This window comes from Bos javanicus, chromosome 21, assembly GCF_032452875.1.
Source record: "Bos javanicus breed banteng chromosome 21, ARS-OSU_banteng_1.0, whole genome shotgun sequence".
Lineage (NCBI taxonomy): Eukaryota > Metazoa > Chordata > Mammalia > Artiodactyla > Bovidae > Bos > Bos javanicus.
Genome location: NC_083888.1, coordinates 66,942,799 through 66,962,954, shown reverse-complemented (window position 1 = coordinate 66,962,954; position 20,156 = coordinate 66,942,799). Strand labels below are relative to the sequence as shown.

At 50.6% G+C, this 20,156-nt stretch overlaps 1 protein-coding gene across 2 annotated transcripts in view; it reads left to right on the top strand.

Annotated features, from left to right (window-relative positions):
• Positions 1-20,156, top strand: part of CDC42BPB (CDC42 binding protein kinase beta) — a 98,222-nt gene that overhangs the window by 25,578 nt on the left and 52,488 nt on the right. For both annotated transcript variants that reach the window (XR_009732231.1, XM_061395413.1), the window contains exon 2: positions 17,551-17,642. Coding sequence is in view for 1 of the 2 variants with exons in the window: in XM_061395413.1 (XP_061251397.1) it covers positions 17,551-17,642 (92 nt within the window). In the remaining variant the exon portion in view is untranslated. The remainder of the gene's footprint in view (positions 1-17,550; positions 17,643-20,156) is intronic.

Sequence of the window (20,156 nt, the reverse complement as noted above, 5' to 3'; positions counted from 1 at the left end):
GGAAGCCGGGGCTCGGATCACACATCCTGCAACACCAGCGGGGCAGCTAAGTCTTAGCTCAAGTGCATGCTGTCGGTCACTGTCTGCTTCATCTCAGTAATTTTTTTTTTTTTTTGGCTGCACTGGGTCTTTGTTGCAGTACACAAGCTCTCTGGTCAGTTTCCCCTCGGCACGTGGGATCTTAGTTCCCCAACCCAGGACTGAATCCACGTCCCCTGCACTGGAAGGTAGATCCTTAACTAGGGAAATCCCAGTAGTTTCCTTAAATATCCCTAATACCTTGTGAATAAATGAATGAATGAGTCAGGGACTCACACAGGCTCTGCTGTGCCCTCTTCACCCCTCAGTGTACGACTCTTCCCCAGAGTGGGGAGCACTGCGTGACCTGCATCACACGTTAGTTAATGCCCGGGTTTTTTTTTAAAGTTTATTTTTTTCATGTGTATACAATTTGGTGCTTTTTTTCTTTTTTTTATATTCACAGAGTTGTACAACCATCACCACTGCCTAATTCTAGAACATTTTCATCACCCCGCAGAGAAACGCTATACCCATTAGTAGTAACTCCCCATCCCCCTGCCCCTGGCCCTCGGCAGCTAGTAGTCTACCTTCTGTCTCCATGGGTTTGCCTGTTCCAGGCATTTCATATAAATGGAATCATAAAACACGTGGTTTTTGAAACTGGCTTCTTTCACTTAGCATAACATTTGTAGGAGTCATCAATGTTGTAGTGTATATCAACATTTCTTTTTTATGGCTTACTAATATTCCGTTGTATGGACAGACCACATTTATCCAATTAAAGAAACAGAAAAGAAATTTTCCTTAAAATATGATAAAGAGGCACAAACTTTCAGTTACAAAATAAATGAGTCACGGGTATGAAATGAACAGTATGGGGAATATAGTCAGTAATTATGTGTAATTATGTATTCTAAGCAGAGAAGGCAATGGCACCCCACTCCAGTACTCTTGCCTGGAAAATCCCATGGATGGAGGAGCCTGGTAGACTGCAGTCCATGGGTCGCTAAGAGTCGGACATGACTGAGCGACTTCACTTTCACTTCTCACTTTCATGCATTGGAGAAGGAAATGGCAACCCACTCCAGTGTTCTTGCCTGGAGAATCCCAGGGACTGGGGAGCCTGGTGGGCTGCCGTCTATGGGGTCACACAGAGTCGGACACGACTGAAGCGACTTAGCAGCAGACTTAGCAGCAGTGTGTATCCTAAGAGTTCTCATCACAGGGAAAAGTACATTTTAAAAAATTTGTTTAATGTCCTGTCTGTATGAGATGATTGTTGTCACTCACCTGTTAAGTCATGCCCTACTCTTTTCAAACCCCTAGACTGCAGCATGCCAGGCTCCTCTCTCTACTGTTTCCCGTAGTTTGCTCAGATTCATGTCCTTGAGTTGGTAATGCCATCCAACCATCTCATCCTCTGTCATTCCCTTCTCCTCCTGCCTTCAATCTTTCCCAGCATCAGGATCTTCTCCAATGACTCAGTTCTTCGCATCAGGTGGCCAAAGTACTGGAGCTTCAGCTTCAGCATCAGTCCTTCCAATATTCAGGACTGATTTCCTTTAGGATTGACTGGTTTGATCTCCTTTCAGTGCACGGGACTCTCAGGAGTCTGCTCCAACACCACAGTTCAAAAGCATCAGTTCTTCGGCGCTCAGCCTTCTTTATGGTCTAACTCTCACATCCATACGTAACTACTGGAAAAAACATAGCTTTAAGGACCTTTGTCAGCAAAGTGATGTCTCAGCGGTTTAATACACTTTCTAGGTTTATCATAACTTTCCTTCCAAGGAGCAAGTGTCTTTTAACTTCATGGCTGCAGTTACCATCTGCAGTGATTTTGGAGCCCAAGAAAAGAAAGTCTGTCACTGAGATGTCCATGAGATGATGGATATTTACTAAACCTGTTACAGTCATCATTTCACACTGTATGTAAGTCCGATCATTACTCTCTGCACCTTAAACTTGAAAAGATTTTTAAAAAGGATTTACTCTTAACATCTTGCATATATAATGTACAGCAATGTTAGTTATATTTATAATGTTGTACATTGCACCAGAGTACTTACTCATCTTATGACTGGAAGCATACATTTTTAGTTTTGATGAAGCCTAATTAAAATTTTAAAATATTTTCTCACTTGTGCTTTCAAAAATTCATTGCCTAATCCAAGGTCACAGAGGTTTATAGCATTTTTTCCCTAAGAGGTTGATAGTTTTAGCTCTTACTGTAGGTTTTTGACCCACTGTTAGCATCCTTAGTTGGTTTTCGTCTTTGGTCTGAGGTAGGAGTACAGTTGTTTTCCTGCGTGTGGCTGTCCACTGTCCCGCACCATTGGTTGAAGAGACTTCTTTCAACCCTTTGAGTTTTCTTGAAGTTGTGTCTGTTTTGAGCTTCATACAATGAAATTGAGTATTTTGTGTCTGACGTGTGTCTTTTTTTAAAAATCATAGTGTGTGCTTTATTTTTGGCTGTGCTGGGTCTTCCTTGATGCTCTCAGGCCTTCTCTGGTTGGAGCGGGGCGGGGGGGCTGCTCCCCAGTGGCGGCCCCTGGGCTCCTGGCAGTGACTTCTCACCGTGGAGCACGGGCTCTAGGTGTGCAGGCTTCGGTAGCTGCGGCGCCCGGGCTCTAGAGCCCAGGCTCAGGAGTCATGGCGCACCGGCTCAGCTGCTCCGTGACATGTGGGATCTTCCCAAGGCGGGGATCAAACCCGTGTCTCCTGCATTGACAAGCGGGTTTTTTTTTTTTTTACCAATGAGCCACCAGGGAAGCCCTGTGTCTCATTTCTTGAGCGTCCCGCTCTGCCTTCGAGGTACATCAGTGCTGTGTGCCGCAGCGGGTCACTCTTTCTTCTTGATGAGAAGTATCCCACTGCAGGAATAGGATTATTGTATATTATATATTATAAATAATATAATATTGTTAAATCATTATTATTATAGTAACAACCTGTTATCACAGATTATTCTCCATTCCCCTGTTAGCGGACATCTGGGTTGCTTTCAGTTTTTGAGGGTTATAAATAACGCTGCTGTGGAAATTCTTGTATCCTTTTGGTAGATGTAACTAACTAGGTCATAGGGTATGTTAACTTAAGAGATACACAAATGGGGGAATGGAAGGACAATAAATCAAATACTCTGTTTAGAGGATAGTGAAAGAATTGTTTACTTGGATTACCAGTTTTCAAAGAATTTGAGACAGTTCGCTTTCACCTAAGATGATACTGGCTACCATTGACTGTTAGTTCCTCAGAAGCTTTACTAATCACGAAATTAGAAGCAGCTATTGCTTTCCTGTACAGAAAGAAAACCAGGCTTTTCTGAATTGCCAGCAATAGTACACAAAATTTTGATAAAATACTACCTACTCAATGATTAAGTTAAGAACAGCAAAAATAGTGGAGTTAATTTTTTCCTTTGATTTTTAAAATTGAAAGTTTTTAATGTTTATGAAACATGAAGAGTCACTTATGTGGGAAATAAAGATAAATAACAAGGGGATAAAAATGCTGTATATTTATATGAACTTGGGCTTTGTGTTTTCAGTTTTTTTTTTTTTTTAATCAGAAGCAGATGGTATCTATCCTGCAGGTTTTAGAGACTATTTTATGAAATTCTTGAAACGTATGTAGATGTTCAGAAAGTGGTGATGATTTTATAAACTATTTGGGGTGCAAGAGAGAGTAAAAGACAAATTTAAAGTATTAAGTCAAGATTTTATGTTCTTAGGTTTCTTAACTTGAACCATGCCGTAAGTTTGATGTAATCATAACGGAATGCCAGTGGATATTTTTGGTTGCTAAAAGTTCCCCCAAATGACTGATTACTGAAAATAAGTTGCCTTCTTTTCAGTGTATCAATTTGCTGGTGATTTGCAAACTTATTATTTCACTCTTCCCACTCCTTCTTAGTTACCCTTTTTTTCCCAGATAGTATTTTTATCAACGTTCTTTGTTAAAGAGCAGTGTCTTCTAGGAATGTGCCAGCAAGGCTGGGAGTTGGGGGCCAGGAAGAGCGAATGAGGACTCGCTCTGGTACAGGGTTCTGGGGGTGGGAGCTTTGAGCTCCTGTGTCCTCCTGTCTCAGTCTGGCGGGCTTTGTGAATCCGACACATCCTGGGAGGAAGAGCTGCAGACACCCCCCTCCTTGTCCTGCTCACGCCTTCTTCCTGCCCCCGGGTCACCGCCCAGTTGTCAGTGCATGGGAGGGCGGCGGGTCTGGCTTTGTGCTGGGAAAGGGGGAGGAATCAGGGATTTCTCTTCCTGCTCCGCACAGCACTCAGCTCATTTCCTGATCCCTCTTCCTGGTGACGGCCTCGCCCTTGGAGGGCGTCTCATCCTGGGCGTGTTCCGCCTCCTGACCAGGTGACCTGCAGGGCGTCATCTGTCACCACAGGGTGCACTGGGTGCTGCCTTCTGTCTCCGTGGGTGGTGGTAATAGCTCAGTCGTGGTTCCCACACGACTCTGTGACCCCGTGGACTGTAGCCCAGACTTCTCTGTCCATGGGATTTTTCCAGGCAAGAATACTGGAGTGGGTTGCCATTTCCTTCTCTAGGGGATCTTCCCGACCCGGAGATCGAACAGGAAAAACTGAAGAAAAACAATTTCTAAAATCACTCGTTTCTCCCCCAAGGCGCTTGGGAGGGTGCCTGGGCAGGAGCCTGATGCAGGCTAGCAGGCCTATCCGGGAAGGGCACTGCCAGGCTCTGGTGCTAGCCAGAGACGCATCCTGGGCCGTTGAGTTCGTTTTAAAGAAATCTCTGTGTTCTGTGGGTTGCTATGGTGGGAGCTTGAGACATTGATCTTTGTAACCTAGAGTCATGCCAAGCCAGTGAAAATGAACTTTTTGTTTACAACCTCTGATACGTCAGTAATACTCACCCCAGCCCCATGCTGGTGGGTTAGGTGGTCATTGTGATGCCAGCACGGGTTTGGAGTAGACGGACTTTCCCCCCACTCCAAGATGAGTGGGGATATGGCCTGAGGGATCTTAGGATCCCCACCAGAAACTGGACCCCTGGCCTCGGCAGTGAGAGCACAGAGTCCTAACCACTGGACCACAGGGAGCTCCCCTCGTTCCTTAACAAAACATTTGGTGAAAATGAAGTCAGACATTTAAACTAGGCTCCCCTCCCCCCGTTTTTTTTCTTTAAAGCAGCAAGCTCTGTGGAGTTGTCTGTTCTGTATCTTCACTCCCGCTTCCCCATTCGCAGCTTCAGTTTAATCAGACTGCTGCCCCCTCAGACCTTAGTCAGGGCCGCCGGTGGCCCTTAGTTCTCAGCCTCAGGTTGGAGTCCTGGCTTCCTGCGCCCATGCTGGCCGCTCCCCCAGGCTCCTGCTGCTTCCTTCTCTTGGCCTGTCCTCCTCCTCCCAGAGCTCCCTGGGCTCCGTCCTTGCTCTCCTCCTTTGCCCCACTGACTCCCCGGGGCCTCGTCCAGGCTCCTGACCCTGATGCAGTTGGGTCCCAAGACCCCAGTTCCCACCCCCAGCCTGGTCTCTCCAGAATCCACACTTGCAGCGGCCACCTCGGAGCGCCCGCTGGACACAGCAGCTCACCCCGTGGTTTGAGCGCCGGTCGGCCCCGCCTCATCCGAGGCAGCTCCCTCCTCCCGCTTGCTTAGGCCACGCCTTGGATAATTCTCCCGGACATCTAGTCCAGCAGGAAATTCTGTCGGGTCTACCTTCAGAATACAACCAGGATCCGACTGTTGAGACCACTGTCACCCTGCGAGCTGTATGTGAATCTCCCTGCCCCACCACACTCCCATTTTCCCTGCCTTTTTTTTTTTTTTAAATCCAAAGGGTTTACTATTTTCTGTATTATCTACTTGTTCCTTATATGTGTTTTTTCTTTTCTGTCTTATTCCACTAAAATGTAAGCTTGATGACGTTAGGGATTTTTGTTCGCAGGTGTATTCACGCCACTTAGTGTCGTTCTCTGCAAGTAGTGGGCGCAGTCCTGTGTAAAGGCTGTTGTCCCTGCTCTGGTGATACAGTGGCTACCACCTAACCAGTAAGAACCCAAAGGGCTTTGTTTACACGTCGAAAAATCAGAGTCCATTAAATAGATTTTTATTAATCGCCCATTTTCTTTTCCATTACGGCTTGTCCCAGGATGGTGAGTCTAGTTCCCTGTGCTGTACAGGAGGACCTCACTGTCTGTCCATCCTGTACGGAATAGTTTGCATTTGCTGAGCCCAAGCTCCCAGGTCAGCCCTCTCCCAGCCCCTTCCCCCTTGGCAACCACAGTCTATTCTCTGTTTCCCTGATTCTGTTATATTGTGAAAACTTTATGAGTTAAATTCTGGAATGGGGTACATTAAAGGGTAACAAAACCTAAAGCTTTTCTCCATTTATATCTGTTTTTCTAGTGTATCCCCCAAAGCCAGAAGGTAGCTTGGGTGGTCTCTTGGGGAAGATTACTAGAACTGACCCTCCTGACTCGGCCCTAGCACCTCCTAAGCTTCTAGCTGGCGCCTCGTTTTTCTTCCGCTGGATTATCTACGACACAGAAGGGCGAGACAGCGCTCCCGCCAGCCCCGGAAACCTGACCGCAGGGCCCTGAGAAGACCCAGGCCTGAGGCACTGCGCCGGCTTTGGCTTCGAGAAGCTCTCGGGTGAGGGTGCAGATCCACACTCCTCTCGCTCATAGGACGCGGTGAGGCTGCCAGGCTTGTGGGGCGGCGGGCGTGGGGCTCAGCCCGTACCTGCCCAGGTCTGGCGCCCACTCAGGGCTGCCGTTCAGTGGCCATTTGGCCGCTGGCTCAGCCGCGGACATGCTAGGAAAGTCTGAGTTGGTGGGGTCCTGTTTCACAGTGACGCTTCCTGTAGACTTCGCCCTCTTCTCTGCCCTCTACCTGTCTTACCAAAATGAGGTCAAACAGAACAGAAAGAGAGCTAAAACTTTTATATCAGAAATTCTATTTACTGCAGAAAAAAATACAAATCTCTTGAAAGGTTTTTGTCCCATTTTCCCCATAAAGCAGAAGGGCGACGTACCCGCTGTGCTCCTTCAGGCCTGTCTGCAGCACCTGCGTTTTGCTGGTCACCATACTGTAATTAATGCCGAGCCTTTGAGCAGGTCTGGGAAGCTGACAGCGGCTGAAAGCCCTGACCCAGGGGCCTATCAGTCTCTGCCTCAGGCAGAAGTTTTACTTTAGTGACCCTTTGTGTTTTAGGTTTAGAAATAGATTCTTAAACTGAAGGAAAGTAAGTCACGTGTGTGGAGATTTGAAGGTCATTACAGCAGTCAGAAGGTTCTGCCACGCCTCCCACGAGTCAGAGCTGCTGTGCTGTGTCCAGTGCGGGCAATAGAAAAGCTGATTAAAGTGGGGGGTCAGCGACGCTAGTTCCCTGGGGGTGGGGGAGGCAGAAGGGCGCTGTCGGTGGTCTGGACCTTGCGGGTGAAGTTGCCCTCCCTCCACTAACGTGGCAGCTCCGCTCCATGGCAGCACTGCTGGGTAAGGCGTGCCTGTGAGTCGCATCACACCCTTCTCCTGGAGACCATCCTCCAGGGCTGTGTAGGGCCCTCTTGGAGTACTTGGTTTGCAGGGCTGCTCAGTGGCAGTTACTGAGTGCTACCCAGGAGTCTTCTACATGTAACCTGCCTGGTAGAGCTTGTTCATAATGCGTGTACCTTCTTGGATTCTAGGATAATGTAGGCGGTGGCATCATTTGTTGATTTGCTGGTTGTAGTTGTTCAGTTACTAAGCCATGTCCAGCTCTGTATGACCCCATGGACTGCAGCACGCCAGGCTCCTCTGTCCTCAGTGTCTCCCGGAGCTTGCTCAAACTCATGTCCATCGAGTCGGTGTTACCATCCAACCATCTCATCCTCTGTTGCCCTCTTCTCCTTTTGCCTTCAGTCTTTCCCAGCATCAGGGTCTTTTCCAATGAGTCGGCTCTTTGCATTGGGCGGCCAAAGTATTGGAGCTTCAGCATCAGTTCTTCCAGTTGAATATTCAGGATTGATTTCCTTTAGGATTGGCTGGTTTGATCCCCTTGCAGTCCAGGGGACCTGTTGGTAAATATGACATATAAACAAAAACAAAAAGAGACGTGTCACCCAGTAGTAATGGCAGAGCTCCCGAGCAGTGAGAATGCGCCATGTGCTGGCCCGGTGCTGACAGCTTTGTGGGTGGATCGGGTCTCACGCTCCTGTAACTCCTTGGGTGCGCACTCTTACTCTCGGTCTGCAGGGGAGGAGACAAGCTCGGGGATGCCTTGTGAGTCTGCCAGGCTCCTGCAGCGGCCTGTGCTGTTGGGGCTTCGCCCCTGGACCCACAGTGGTTGTAGTTGGCCTGGCCACATGGGTGTGCATTCCACTGAGTGACGGGAGAGTGATCTTCAGCGAGCTTCCCCCTCCCCCGCCAGCTGGTTACCCACTATTCATTCTGTACTCCTGAATTTTCTTTTTCTTAAATTTAGCAGGTAGGTGGCCAGGATGACTGTGGCTCAGATGGAAGGGCCTGGACGTGCACAGTCTGCATGGTCCACCCATCGAAGCATCGTGCAGTCGTCTCTTGTTCTTAGGTCACATTTTTGCAACATGTGCACAAGTGTTCCCTGCTCGTCAAAAATTAGGTTTTTGTGCAGGACCTACATTAGTACCTGTTCTTAGTAACAAAGAGAAATTCTAGGACAGTTTTCATGCTTAGGAAAAAAAGTCAGAAAGTGAAAATACTGAAGAGTGTTTATGTTGCAGAGCACCGTTTATTGAGGCAGCACCCCCAGTAGTGAGGGGGCCCCGCCAGGCTCCCTCCTCAGGAGCCCCCCAGCTCTGCAGTGTCTGTGAGTGTCTCTGCATCGTCTCTGTGGATCACTTAGCAGACGTGTCCTGAGGCGATGGCATCTCAGCTTAGGAAAGATTTCCATTCCCTTCTCCAAGGGGATCTTCCCCACCCAGGGATTGAGCCCAGTGTCCTGCATGGCAGGCAAATTCTTTACCATCTGAGCCATCGGGGAAGCCCCAGGGAAGATTTCCTGGGAGCACTCTCTTTTGGGTAGGGGGGAACCTGTGTATGACAGTTGGCTTTTTCATAACGTGGCATTGTACACTGGGATTTTTTTTTTTTTTTAACAAAACATATATTTGTATTCACATCCTCAAAGGATCTGGCTTTAGAAAAGAGATGTGTGTTGTGAAGGTCACTCACTTTACACAGGTCTTTGCTTTGACAAAGGAACCCTAAAGGACAGGGCCGTGGCCGCTCGCGGGGAAGACTTCGTAGTCTCAGAGTCACGGCCTCCTTGACTGGGAGCTGCAAGCAGGAAGGCAGGCAGTTCTGAGTGATGCCTGTCAGTGAGGCAGCAGGATTTTATTGCAGTGATGTCAAAGCAAGAGGGACCACATGAAGAGGAATTGAGGAAAGCAGTCCATCAACTCTGGAGTGGAGGCAAGGATGCAGGGTCACGTGACTGACCCCAGGGTCAGTCTGGGAAGGCTCGCCGCCTTCACATGACAGCAGGCAGTTGGAATGAGATTTTTCCTGGTTTTCTGTTGACTCACTGTGGCCTCCCCACCCCTTCCCCACCCCTGCTTCTCAGATTTTCACTGACTCAGACTGAACCTTACTTGTCTTCTGAGTCAGAGCATTAAAGGACTTCCTTCTCAGTCCTCTAAAATCTTACACTGCTTTAGGTTAAAATTAATGTGTGTTCACTTCACAGTATTGTAGTCCCTGATTATCAGCTTATCTGAAGAGTTCATGGTTGGAGAACTTTTATTTGGGAGTTAACAGGGTTTCTTGGAAGCTTCCACTTTCTCAGCTTCTTATGAAGTATAGTATTCTGTCATTTAACAAAAGATCATCGTTGCTACAACAATAAAGTCCATTTAATGTAACGTAAGCACATTTTCCACAAACTCTGGGACAGGTGTGACTCCCATTGGGGTGTCGGATCTGTGCTGTGGGGACAGACTTCACTCCGTCTGGGAAGCATGAGCTCCCCAGAGCCAACGGACCTCCCCAGGATTGGGGCTGACTGTTCACAAAGGAAGCAGAGCTGCCCCTTGCATCCTCTGCGTGTCTCCTGGCCCTTGGGCTCGTGTTTCCTCCCCAGTACGTGTACTGTTTGGACTGGGTGATCTGAGAGGCCGTTGCCAGTTCCCCGGGTGTGAGTGCCACGGGGCTCAGGCCGGGCCCGGGGGTGGGGGCCCAGCATGCCCCACCCTGCGACACCAGGCCGCCCCTCCAGGCACCCCTTCCAGTTGGTCTGCTCTTTCCTCTCTAGATAAACAAACCAGAAGGTGGGGCATCAGTTTCTCAGCTAAAGTGTCTCCCTCTGCCCCAGTCCTTCCTGGTAAAGCCAGTCTCTGTTTAGAGGGAACACGGGAATCCCCGTTTTCCCTTGCAGTTGGGACCTCACATTTGCCAGTGGTTGTCGTTGCTTGATTGATTCATTGCCCTTTAGAATCATGAGAAGTTCTGTGAAAGAGTCTTAGATTGTAGAATGAAGAGAATAGGAAAATTTTTTTCCTAATCAAGGTTTAGCTGTCTAAGGGCTAAGCTTTATTCTGTCTTTTTTGCTGGAAAATATCCCAAGTTGTTGAATGTATTCTTAGAAAAAAAGGCGCTCCCAGTGGAGATGGTCACCTTTCCTGAAGACTGGTTGCTGAGGCAGCTGTGTTTGCTGGTTCCCTTGTGTTCCACTTGTGGGGGGCGGGGTACCCCTCACAGGGCCCTGCTTCGGAACACCACATTCAGGCCCGAGGCACTGAAAGGTGGGTGTCGTGGAACTGAGGGGGAGGGGCGCACGGGGTGTTGTGGGGGAGGGGCGGCGGCAAGCTCTGTTCAAGAGTCTGCAGCAGGGAAGTGCTGGGACGGTGCTGGTTTGGGAGAAGATGGTGCTGGGGGCTGGAGGGTGCATGCAGGCCAGCACCGGAGGGTGGGGTGGTGGCTTTGTCACTGCCTGATGGGGTGGGCTCTTGGGGGCGTCTCAGGCCGCAGCTGCAGGTCACCATGCGTGTGGGGTGGGGCTCCGAGTGGTGCCCACCCCAGCAGTCACTGAGCGAGGGTCCCCACGGGCCGGCCAGCCCGTGCCCGCGGCACTGCCTCAGTGCAGGGGCCCTCCTGTGTTTGCCGGTTGCTGGCATGAGAGGAGAGGTCACCTTACTCTTTCTTAAGGTTTGGAGTATTTGTGTTGTTTTACTTCAGAATCTACGGGTTCATTATTACTGTGAAAAAGCAAATGTTATCTTAAGCATTATAATGAATCTGTTTTCTTCAAGCTACCCATAATATCTGACTTTGGAGAGAATCTTAATATAAATTATGTTTAAAATGAATCCCTAATGGTGTTTTGGTTGCTGTGATTTTGCTTTGCAACCTGTCTGTTTTAAGAGTGTCATGACAAGCTGCTTGCTCCCCATTGGGCACAGCTCATAGAATCCTGGTCTTGTATTCTGAGGAGCAGCGGAGCTCTAGGCGTAGTCAGTCAGTGGAGCAGCCTTCAAAATGCTGCTGCCCGGCTCCCTCCCAGTGAGCTCCAGTTTCCTCCCAATAGGAAGCCATCCTGGGGTCAGCTGGCTGCTCTGAAGTGAGACTCTTGTTTGAAAACATGAAACAGCAGTAGACTCTTGTGAGAACAGTGCGTTTGGTCTCGTCTCTGTCTCCGACTCTGCAGCAGAGTCCATCACTGCCCCCCCCCCCACTCGCCCTGGAGTCTCCCCTGCTCCGCCCACGTCGCAGGCAGTGCTCTTCCAGAGCGTGACCTGGTGCAGCATCGTCAGCCTCAACTGTGCTCCGTCTCGTGGTGGGAGGCGGCCCCCCCACCCCCACCTGCCCCACAGCCGCACCCGCTTTCCAGATACCAGCTGATGATCTTTAAAAAGAGGTTAAATTTTTTGGAAACAGTCTCAAACTTACAGAAAAGCTGCAGATAGCGGTATAAAGAATTCCCTCAACAACTTGAGGGTGAGTTGCTTACATAACCCCCCCCGAAGGTTGAGTTGAGTGTGTGTTCCCTGCACCCCGTAGTCTGCACCCCCAGATCAGGACTGTAGCACTGCACTCCCCCAGGCCCGCCGGCCCGCCTTCTCCCGCAGCAGAGGGGCTGAGATCCCAGCCCTGCGCTTCCGTCCTGTCCCTCCCTCGCTGGGGATGTGCCTGGCCTCGCCTAACTGTCACAGCTGAGCCCTCTGTAAGCCAGTCATTTCCTGGACTGTCTCCACAGCTTAGGCTTCCGTCCTGTGTCCTCGCGATTGAATTCAGGGTACAGAACTCGGTGATTCTCGTTGTGTCCCCTGGGTGGCGCAGTCTCACTCCGATCCCCGGGTCGGCGGCGAGTCGGCCAGGCTGCACTGTGAGGTCACTGTTTCTCTGTTTGATCCATTAGTATCCGTTTGGATGTACTTTATTTTATTTATTTATTTTTTTTGGATGTACTTTAAAACTGTAAATATCCCATTTCTCATCAGATTTTAAAACTTCTTGATGAATTTATTATCCATGTGTATTCCTAACCTTGTTTTATTTAATGGGCGGGATGATCTGTGACTGTTTCCATTCACTCTCATTCGAGTGCTTGCTTACTTTTGGGCACAACAGGGGGCTCCAGGCTCACCTGTGCTTGCCTGACCCAGCTCTGGAATCGACGGAGGAGCCCTTAGCTGGAGGTTCCTTAGCTGGAGAATGGTGTTTAGAAACCAAGATCTTTCCCTAATGATGCTTCTTGTTGAGGTGATGCTGCCTCCTGGCCCTCCATGGAGACAGAGCGGGGGGGGGGTGTGTGTGGGGGGGTGGGTGTGGGTGTGTGTGTGGGGGGGGGTTGTGTGTGTGGGGGGGGGTGTGTGGGGGTGGGGTGGGGGTGGGTGTGTGTGTACAGCCATTACGTCCACACATTGAAAGCCATGAGTTCTCCCTGCTGCCTCCACTGCTAATCCAGTACTGCAGGGCCTTTGTTCTCCCTTTTCTGACAGTCGTGACCCTGGCTCCCATTGTCCTGGGGCTGGTCACTGAGGGCATGAGGCTTTCCGTGTGTAACAAGCCCCCTGTCCCTGCTGTTACCATGTCCCCCGCACGGATGTCTTCCTCACCCCAGTATCACCCAGTTTGGGCTCTAAACCTGCTCCTTGTTGGGCTCTGCCCAGGGCGCACCGGAGGGAGACGGAGAGGGCTGGAGGAGGAACAGCCTGGCAGCTTCCTGCCGGCTCCTCTTCCTTCCAGGGGCATTTGTGAACCCTGGGCAGAATGCTCCGCACAGCTGAGACTCCTTCCCGAGTTTCAGAGTTGAATCTGGGCTCACCTCTGCAGTGGACACCTGGCCCCCAACTTCCTCCTGGCAGGAAGTGTCTTCCGGTCGTGGGCCGCGGCCCCGGTTTGGGTGTTTTCCCACGCTTGCAGAGACCTCAGCAGCAGCTGGCCAGTGTCCCTCTCAGCTTGCGGGCCTCCAGCCCCTACAACCTGCCTTTGTGCTCAGAGACGCTGGCAGCCAGCCCCAGCCGCCGCCCACCCTCCGAGTCCCGAGTGTGGAGCCCTGTGCCCGGCCTCACCAGTCCTGCTTCTCCCCGTGGGTCTCCTGGTCCCCGGGTGTATCGGCTGCTTCCTGCTCCTGCTGTTTCATGATAATCCCATGCGCTTCCGTCTTTTTGGTTACCTAGCCACCAGCCTTGTCTGTTACGTTTTCCTCAAACACCCCCGTGGGCTCTGTCCCTAGACGCTGCCCGGTCCGGACGGCAGGGTCCCCTGGTCTCTCCGCTGACACTGGCGCCCTGTTGGAAAGGTGGCTCTTTCCCCTTTCCTTGTCTTCCTCGGTCCTGTCCCGCCAGAGCAGTTTCTGGCCTCAGTGCTGCTGTGGTTTCAGGGGTCTGCTGCTCTGGTGTGATTCTCTGTTCAGGCTCCAGCTAATGCAGTCTCAATGGTTGTTTTTTTAACCTAGCACTGTAATATTTTTACTGTGTCTTCAGAACTGTTTGAAAATATTTAGGATTCTTCAGAGATGACACTTTCCTTCTGGATTCTTTTTAGTGCTCTTTATTTTAAAAATTAGATTTTTTACCTAGTTAATTTCCTATTGCTTGAGTTTTACTTCCTTTATCTTTTCAAGCTTTCATTTGGGGTGTTTCCATGTTTCTTCCCCTGTTTATCAGGCTGGACCTTGTAAATCCGTGTTCATGCATCTCAGGGAAGTTGTTCAGAGCTGTGTAGAATGCATAAGCAGTAAAATGGTTCCATCAAGAGAGTAAGAGGACGCCTTGAGGAACATCAGGTAGGACCGCTGATGCGGAAAGAGGAGACGCCGAGAAAGCCACCCGGGGCTCCTCTGCCACAAGGGCCTCCTGCGCCCCTGCCTCAGCCCTCGCTGCGGATGGGTCCCTGAGGAGGAGGGGCTTTTTGCCTGTTTTGTGGAAAATTTAGTCAGAGGAGCAGATGCCTTTTCTAAGGTAACAGGGCTACCAGTGTCCCACTTTGAACTTGACTCCCCTGAATGGAAGGAAACCAGGACTTTCCCTGGTCCCTGCAGCCGTGTGGCCGCCTCCTGCCCATTCGGGAGGAGTGATGTTTCCCAGAACTCGGGATGTTTCCCTGGACCGTTTACGTGCTTATAGATAGTCACCCCTGGCAATCAAGACAGACACTTCACACCAGGTTCCGGAGTGCTCTGAACGACAGATGAATGGTGGGTTGACTGTTGTAAGAAACCGTCTAGCCAAAAGTAGGGTTGACTTTCAGATCTTTATTAAAGAGTTACAACTTTCTAAGCCCTAATAATAGGATTACAGGGAACGTGAAGTTGGTTTTATTAAAAGTAATAATTGCTATAAAATAAAAATAGCGCAATTCAGATGAAAAGAGGCAGCAGAGTGGAGGCCTGGCGTTTACCGTTGTACATCTGACAAAGCCAAAGTAGAGTGCTGGAGTACAGTTGATTCAAAAGGGTGAAGCAGATGTCATGAGATCAATGAGCAGATGTCATAAATGGATAGTTAACATCCCAGGGCATACAGCCGGATATGGGAGAACATTACCTCACCAGGCGTCAAAGAATCTTTTAATTTCAAAGGGAGACGAGGCATCATTGTGGGGTGAAAGGCAGGTTAGGAACTGGATAAAATGTTAGCACCCAGAGGAGAATCCTGGAATTTCATCCTAAAAATTAACTTAAAATAGTTAAAAAAAAAGAAAGAAAAATCTGTGTGTATGAAAAGTTTATTGCAGATTTATTCATCATAAGGAAATAATTTTAAAGAATTAAACCTTTAACCTCTGCATTAAGTAGACACAATTTTAAGTTGTGGGTGTGTCAGCTTACTGAAATGTTATGCAACTGTTAAAATGATAGTTGAGTGGTTTAGAAACATGAAAAATGTGAGAAATTGAAGGCAAAATATGAAAAATAGCTATATGAACACTTACTGTGTCTACAATCGAGGGTGGGAATGGGAACAGGGGAAGTTACAAGGATTTGCAGCACAGTGAGGGATGGAGTTGCCTTTGACCTCCATGAACACTGCCTTTGGCCCTGCGCGTTTATGACAGCGGCCAGCAGGCTGCGTGAGTCTTCGGGGTTTTTGCAGCAGAGTGCCGCGCGCCCTGCCAGGAGGAGTGTCTGCCGGGCACACGCCGCATGCGCGAGGCTCAGCTCCTTCCCGGGAGCGCCGCAGCATCGCCTTCCCAGGCTTGCTCTCCTGCTGGGGGAGGACGTGCTGGGCACGTCAGCTTTGCCGGGAGTGTCTTCTTCACGGTAAAACGAAGGTACCATGTGGTTCCCCCAGAAGATGCCGAGAGAGGTGATGGTCTTCAGTGGCTGTTGAAAGTCTGCATTTCCATGAGGATTCCTGGGAATGGATGTTTTGGGTGATGTTTGAAATAAATCATGAGGCCATAGGGGACCTTTTAAGCTCTAGCTCAGGGGTTTTCGTTAGCCTTGCTTTTCGCCCCTACATAATCCAGACCTGGTGTGTTCTGTTCCCTAATCTCAGTGCTGATGGGTGTTTACAGTGGCGGCGGTGGTAATTTACTACCAGCAGGAGCCAAGAACCTTCTGCTGCTCTTTGTTCCTTGGATCAGCAAACCTTGCTTGTCAAACCTTGGTGGACTAAGCAGCTACTTAAGGAGAAAATAATTGAGTTAGATTAAGAATGTGGAGCTCAATTGGAAGTCCAGAAGAGATGAGATTTGCAGGATTTGGGGGGAGATAATGTAGGTGCACATGCAGTTATAACAGACAACCCAGAGAGAACCTTCATACGTGTGCCCATGTCCCCCCAGGGCAGTGCTCGTGAAGCTGTCATCGTGGAGGACCTGAAAGAGAGCTGTGGAGAACAAGTCCAGGTCGGCCGGACACAGGGCTGTAGGCCTGAGGGTGTGAGCACTGTGACAGGCCAGGCGAGGGCGGGGCGGACGGCGGTCACGCTGCGTCCTGCGTCCGTGGGCTCCCGGCCCTGGGGCTGCTCTGACAGCTCACCACCAGCTGGGGGCCCCAGAGGAGCAAGAGAGTTCCTGTTCTCCCACAGCTCTGGGGCCAGAAGTCCCAAGTCGGGGTCAGCAGGGCCGTGCTCCTTCTGCAGGCCCTTGGGGAAAGCCTGTCCCTCCCTCTCCCAACGACTGGCAGCAGCAGCAGTTGGGGGCGCCCCTTGCTTGTCGCTGAACCCCTGGGCTCTGTGCCTCCATCTTCACGTGACTCCCCTCATCATCTCTCTGGTTTAGGTTTTTTGTATGCGCCAGTCATGCTGGGTTTAGGGCCCACCCCGTTCCTGTTTGGGACCTTCTCTTAGCTTGATGACATCTGCAGAGACCACACTTCCAAGTCAGATCACATCCACAGGTTGTTGGGGAGACACTATCTGACCCAGTCCACGTTGCACAGAAACCTGGCTCCGTTTTCTTCTCCCTGAAGCGTGGGTGATCACACAGTGAACCTCGAGAATGGCGTGCGGCCCGTGTCGGGGTGCAGTGCTCCCAGCCTGCCCCCGGCACCGCCAGGGGCTCCAGCAACTCAAGGTGGTTACCGGGAGTCCCGCAGGCTGATTCTTGGCACCCAGAGGTCACGGACCTGGTCCGCTGGCCTGTGCTGCCCTGTGGGAGAGTTGAGCGTCCACAGCTTGCTCGGGGGGAGAGCCCCACTGCCCCGAGTTTCCCAGGGGGCCGTTGTTGTGATGGTGTTTGTTATGACACATGCTGAAGTGCGTGTCCAGTACGGATGCCCACCTTAGTCTGGTGTACACGCCGACTCTCCGGCTGTCCATGACTTCTCAAGTGTTGGTGTTAGGCACCACGTTGTGTCTGACTCTTTGCAACCCCACAGGCTGTCCATGGCATTTCCCAGGCAAGCATACTGGAGTGGGCTGCCATTTCCTTCTGTAGGGATTGAGCCCACTTCTCCTACGTTGGCAGGTGGATTCTTTACCACTGAGTTGCCAAGGGAATCCTTACAGATATATTACATGTTTTAAAAAGTATTCATTTACAAGGTAAACTGCTTCTAAGTAAAATATAACTTCTTAGAATGCCCCAATTATAAAATTTTTATCTGTTATCAACTTATTAGAGTAAATTGTTAATTTGACTTCTTTTCGTTTGTAGCAAAACCATTTACACAACTGGTGAAGGAAATGCAGCTTCATCGAGAAGACTTTGAGATCATTAAAGTGATTGGAAGAGGTGCTTTTGGTGAGGTAAGGTAGACTTCTTCCCTCCCTCTTCCCTTCCCTCCCATCCTTCAGTTTTGCCTATCAACTGTTATCTAGCGTTTCTAGGGTCCTGTACGTTGATTTTTGAGATGAGGTAATTTATTGGTATCATTTGGAGAGTTCTTGGTGGATAAAATCTGAAAGATAGAATTAAGGAGAAAAAAAAAACAAAAAGAAAAAAAAACAAAAGGTGGTGACTGGTGAATTACCCTAAATATTGTCTGGACCAGAATAGTTCTTTCTGACAGAGTAAGTTTTTAAAATTATCCATTTGTCAGCTGAAAAAAGTCTTGGCAGCCATTTTAGAAAAAAGGAACGATCGTCTCGGCGGTGCTCACTGTTGGTAGCCTGCCCGCCGCCCGTCTGTCCTTGTGGGGTTGAGTCCAGGCCTGTGTGTGTGTGTGGGGGTACAGATGGGAGCAGCCTGTGCACCCGGGCCAGAGCCGCTGACCTCCTGTCTCAGAGCCCAGCAGCGGGCCGGGATCCGGTGCGTTCGCAGGGGGCCCTTCACTGAACGGCAGTAATGCCGCTCCTTCAGATTTGCTTCAGTGCGCCTGGGCCGGGAGCTGTGTGTGTTGGTGAGCCAAGCGCCCTGTCACGTCCCAGCCACGCGTGTGCTCTGCTCGCCAGTGACTCTGCATGCACGGCGTACACTTCACACTACACGCGGAAGGAAGCAGAGCAGGGTTTAATGAGATGGCTTCTTTGCCCTGGAGCTTCTCATGACTGCTGCGGACTGGCATCTGTTTTAGAAAACATCTCAGCATTTTTGACGATTCTTGCGCTGCCAGCACCTGAGGACAGCCCTGCTGTATCTGCAGGGCTTGAGTAGAATACACAGAAGGAGACAGCTGCGATGAAAACGCCTTCAGAGTACCTGCGTGAGAAAGCCTGGCCTGCTGGCATACACGTGGGTAGCTGTGTGTCGCGCTCTTTTTCTTCCGTGGAAACCCCCGGCCTCGCGTCAGGCCCCGGCCCACGCTCTGTGGGGGACCTGTCGTCCTCATACCTTCCTCTCCCCTCCGAAGACCTGAGAGCAGATCTCTCCAGGCTGCAGAGGGAGGGGGAGGCCTGCCACTGGGGGCAGCTCTGACCCGGGGCGACCCCAGACCGGCTATAGGCTGGGGCGGGACGGGGACGTTGGCTGTTGCTTTCAGATACTGAGGTGTACCTCCCCATGAGATGCATAGATCTGGGTGAACGGTTCTAGTTACGACAGTCATCTGCTCCTCTGCAATCAGCTCCCCAGTCAGTATGGAGCATCCTGTTCCCGGAGAAGTCCTTCCCCTTTCTCCCCGGAGCCCCCACATCCTGGGAGCCCTGCCCTCCCCCAGCAGGGAAAAAGAGAGCTACACGGAGAAACAGCAGATCTCTCTTCAAACTGAAACCCAGCTCAGTTCAGTATACCCTTCCACCGACTGTCTCCCCTGTGCCAGGAGCGGGGTGGTCTGCTGGGCACAGCGCTGGCCACGCAGAGCTCCACACTGACAGCAAGCCCTGTAGGGTGTCAGGGTGGGGGGCAGGAGGAGACCCCAGGGCAGGACAGGGATGGCCTTCGGGAGGAGAAAACAAAAGCACCAGGGGGGACGTTGTTGTGCCAGAAGACTTGACAGTTATCTTCAGTGCTCTTTTTTGCCAAAGAACTTAATGCAAAAGTCAGTTTCCGATTTTCATAGAAGATAACGTTGATCACTTTTCAGTTCCTCCCGGATCAAGAGAGATGCATCCTTGGAGTCCAGCCTTGGCTCCCTCTCCAGGTTTAGCAGCTTCTCTGTGAGAGGTACATCGTCAGCCCTCCTGGGCTCTGTGGCCTGGGCCCCCACACCAGCCCTCCTCACCCAGCTCCCCCGGCCAGGCGTCCTGTGTCCGTCGGCCCGCCTGCACACGGGCGCCGCCCTCACCAGCGCAGCTGGAGTTCTGGGCTCTGCGGCTCCCCTTCCCATCACCGACGTTCCTCCCAGGAGTGGTCTTGTCATCACGTGCCTGAAATGTGGCCCTGTTTCAGCTCCTCTGTCTCCAGAGCACCCAGCGGATAGTGGGAATGGGAATACCCTAATCATTGTTGTGTCCTGAGTGTTCTTCACACGTGGTTCTAATTGAATGATTGCTTCCTCGTGACAAGCCAGGGATGGGGGAAGAGTCTGTGTGCAGATCCGCCTTGTGTGTGCAGCTGTACACAGATAGATGTGTGTACCGTGCGTAGACAGGTGTGTGCACCTGTGCCTCTGACACTATGGCGGCACTGTTCAAGAGCCCTGCCTGTAGAAAGAACTTGCAGAGTCTGCTTGGAGTGGAGTATGTCCCTCTTATCTCAAAATTGTAGCAGAGCTCAGTGAAATTTCTAGGTTATTATTCAGCCAGGGCTTGGAGTCTCAGGGTGTTGGCTTGTTGCTGAGCTTTGAACACGTCTCTGTCCTCCCCTCAGTGTGGAGAAGTGGCCCGGGAGGTTCTTCCGACCCTGTACTGCAGTGGGGGCTTACTCCCCGGCTTCCGCGGTGC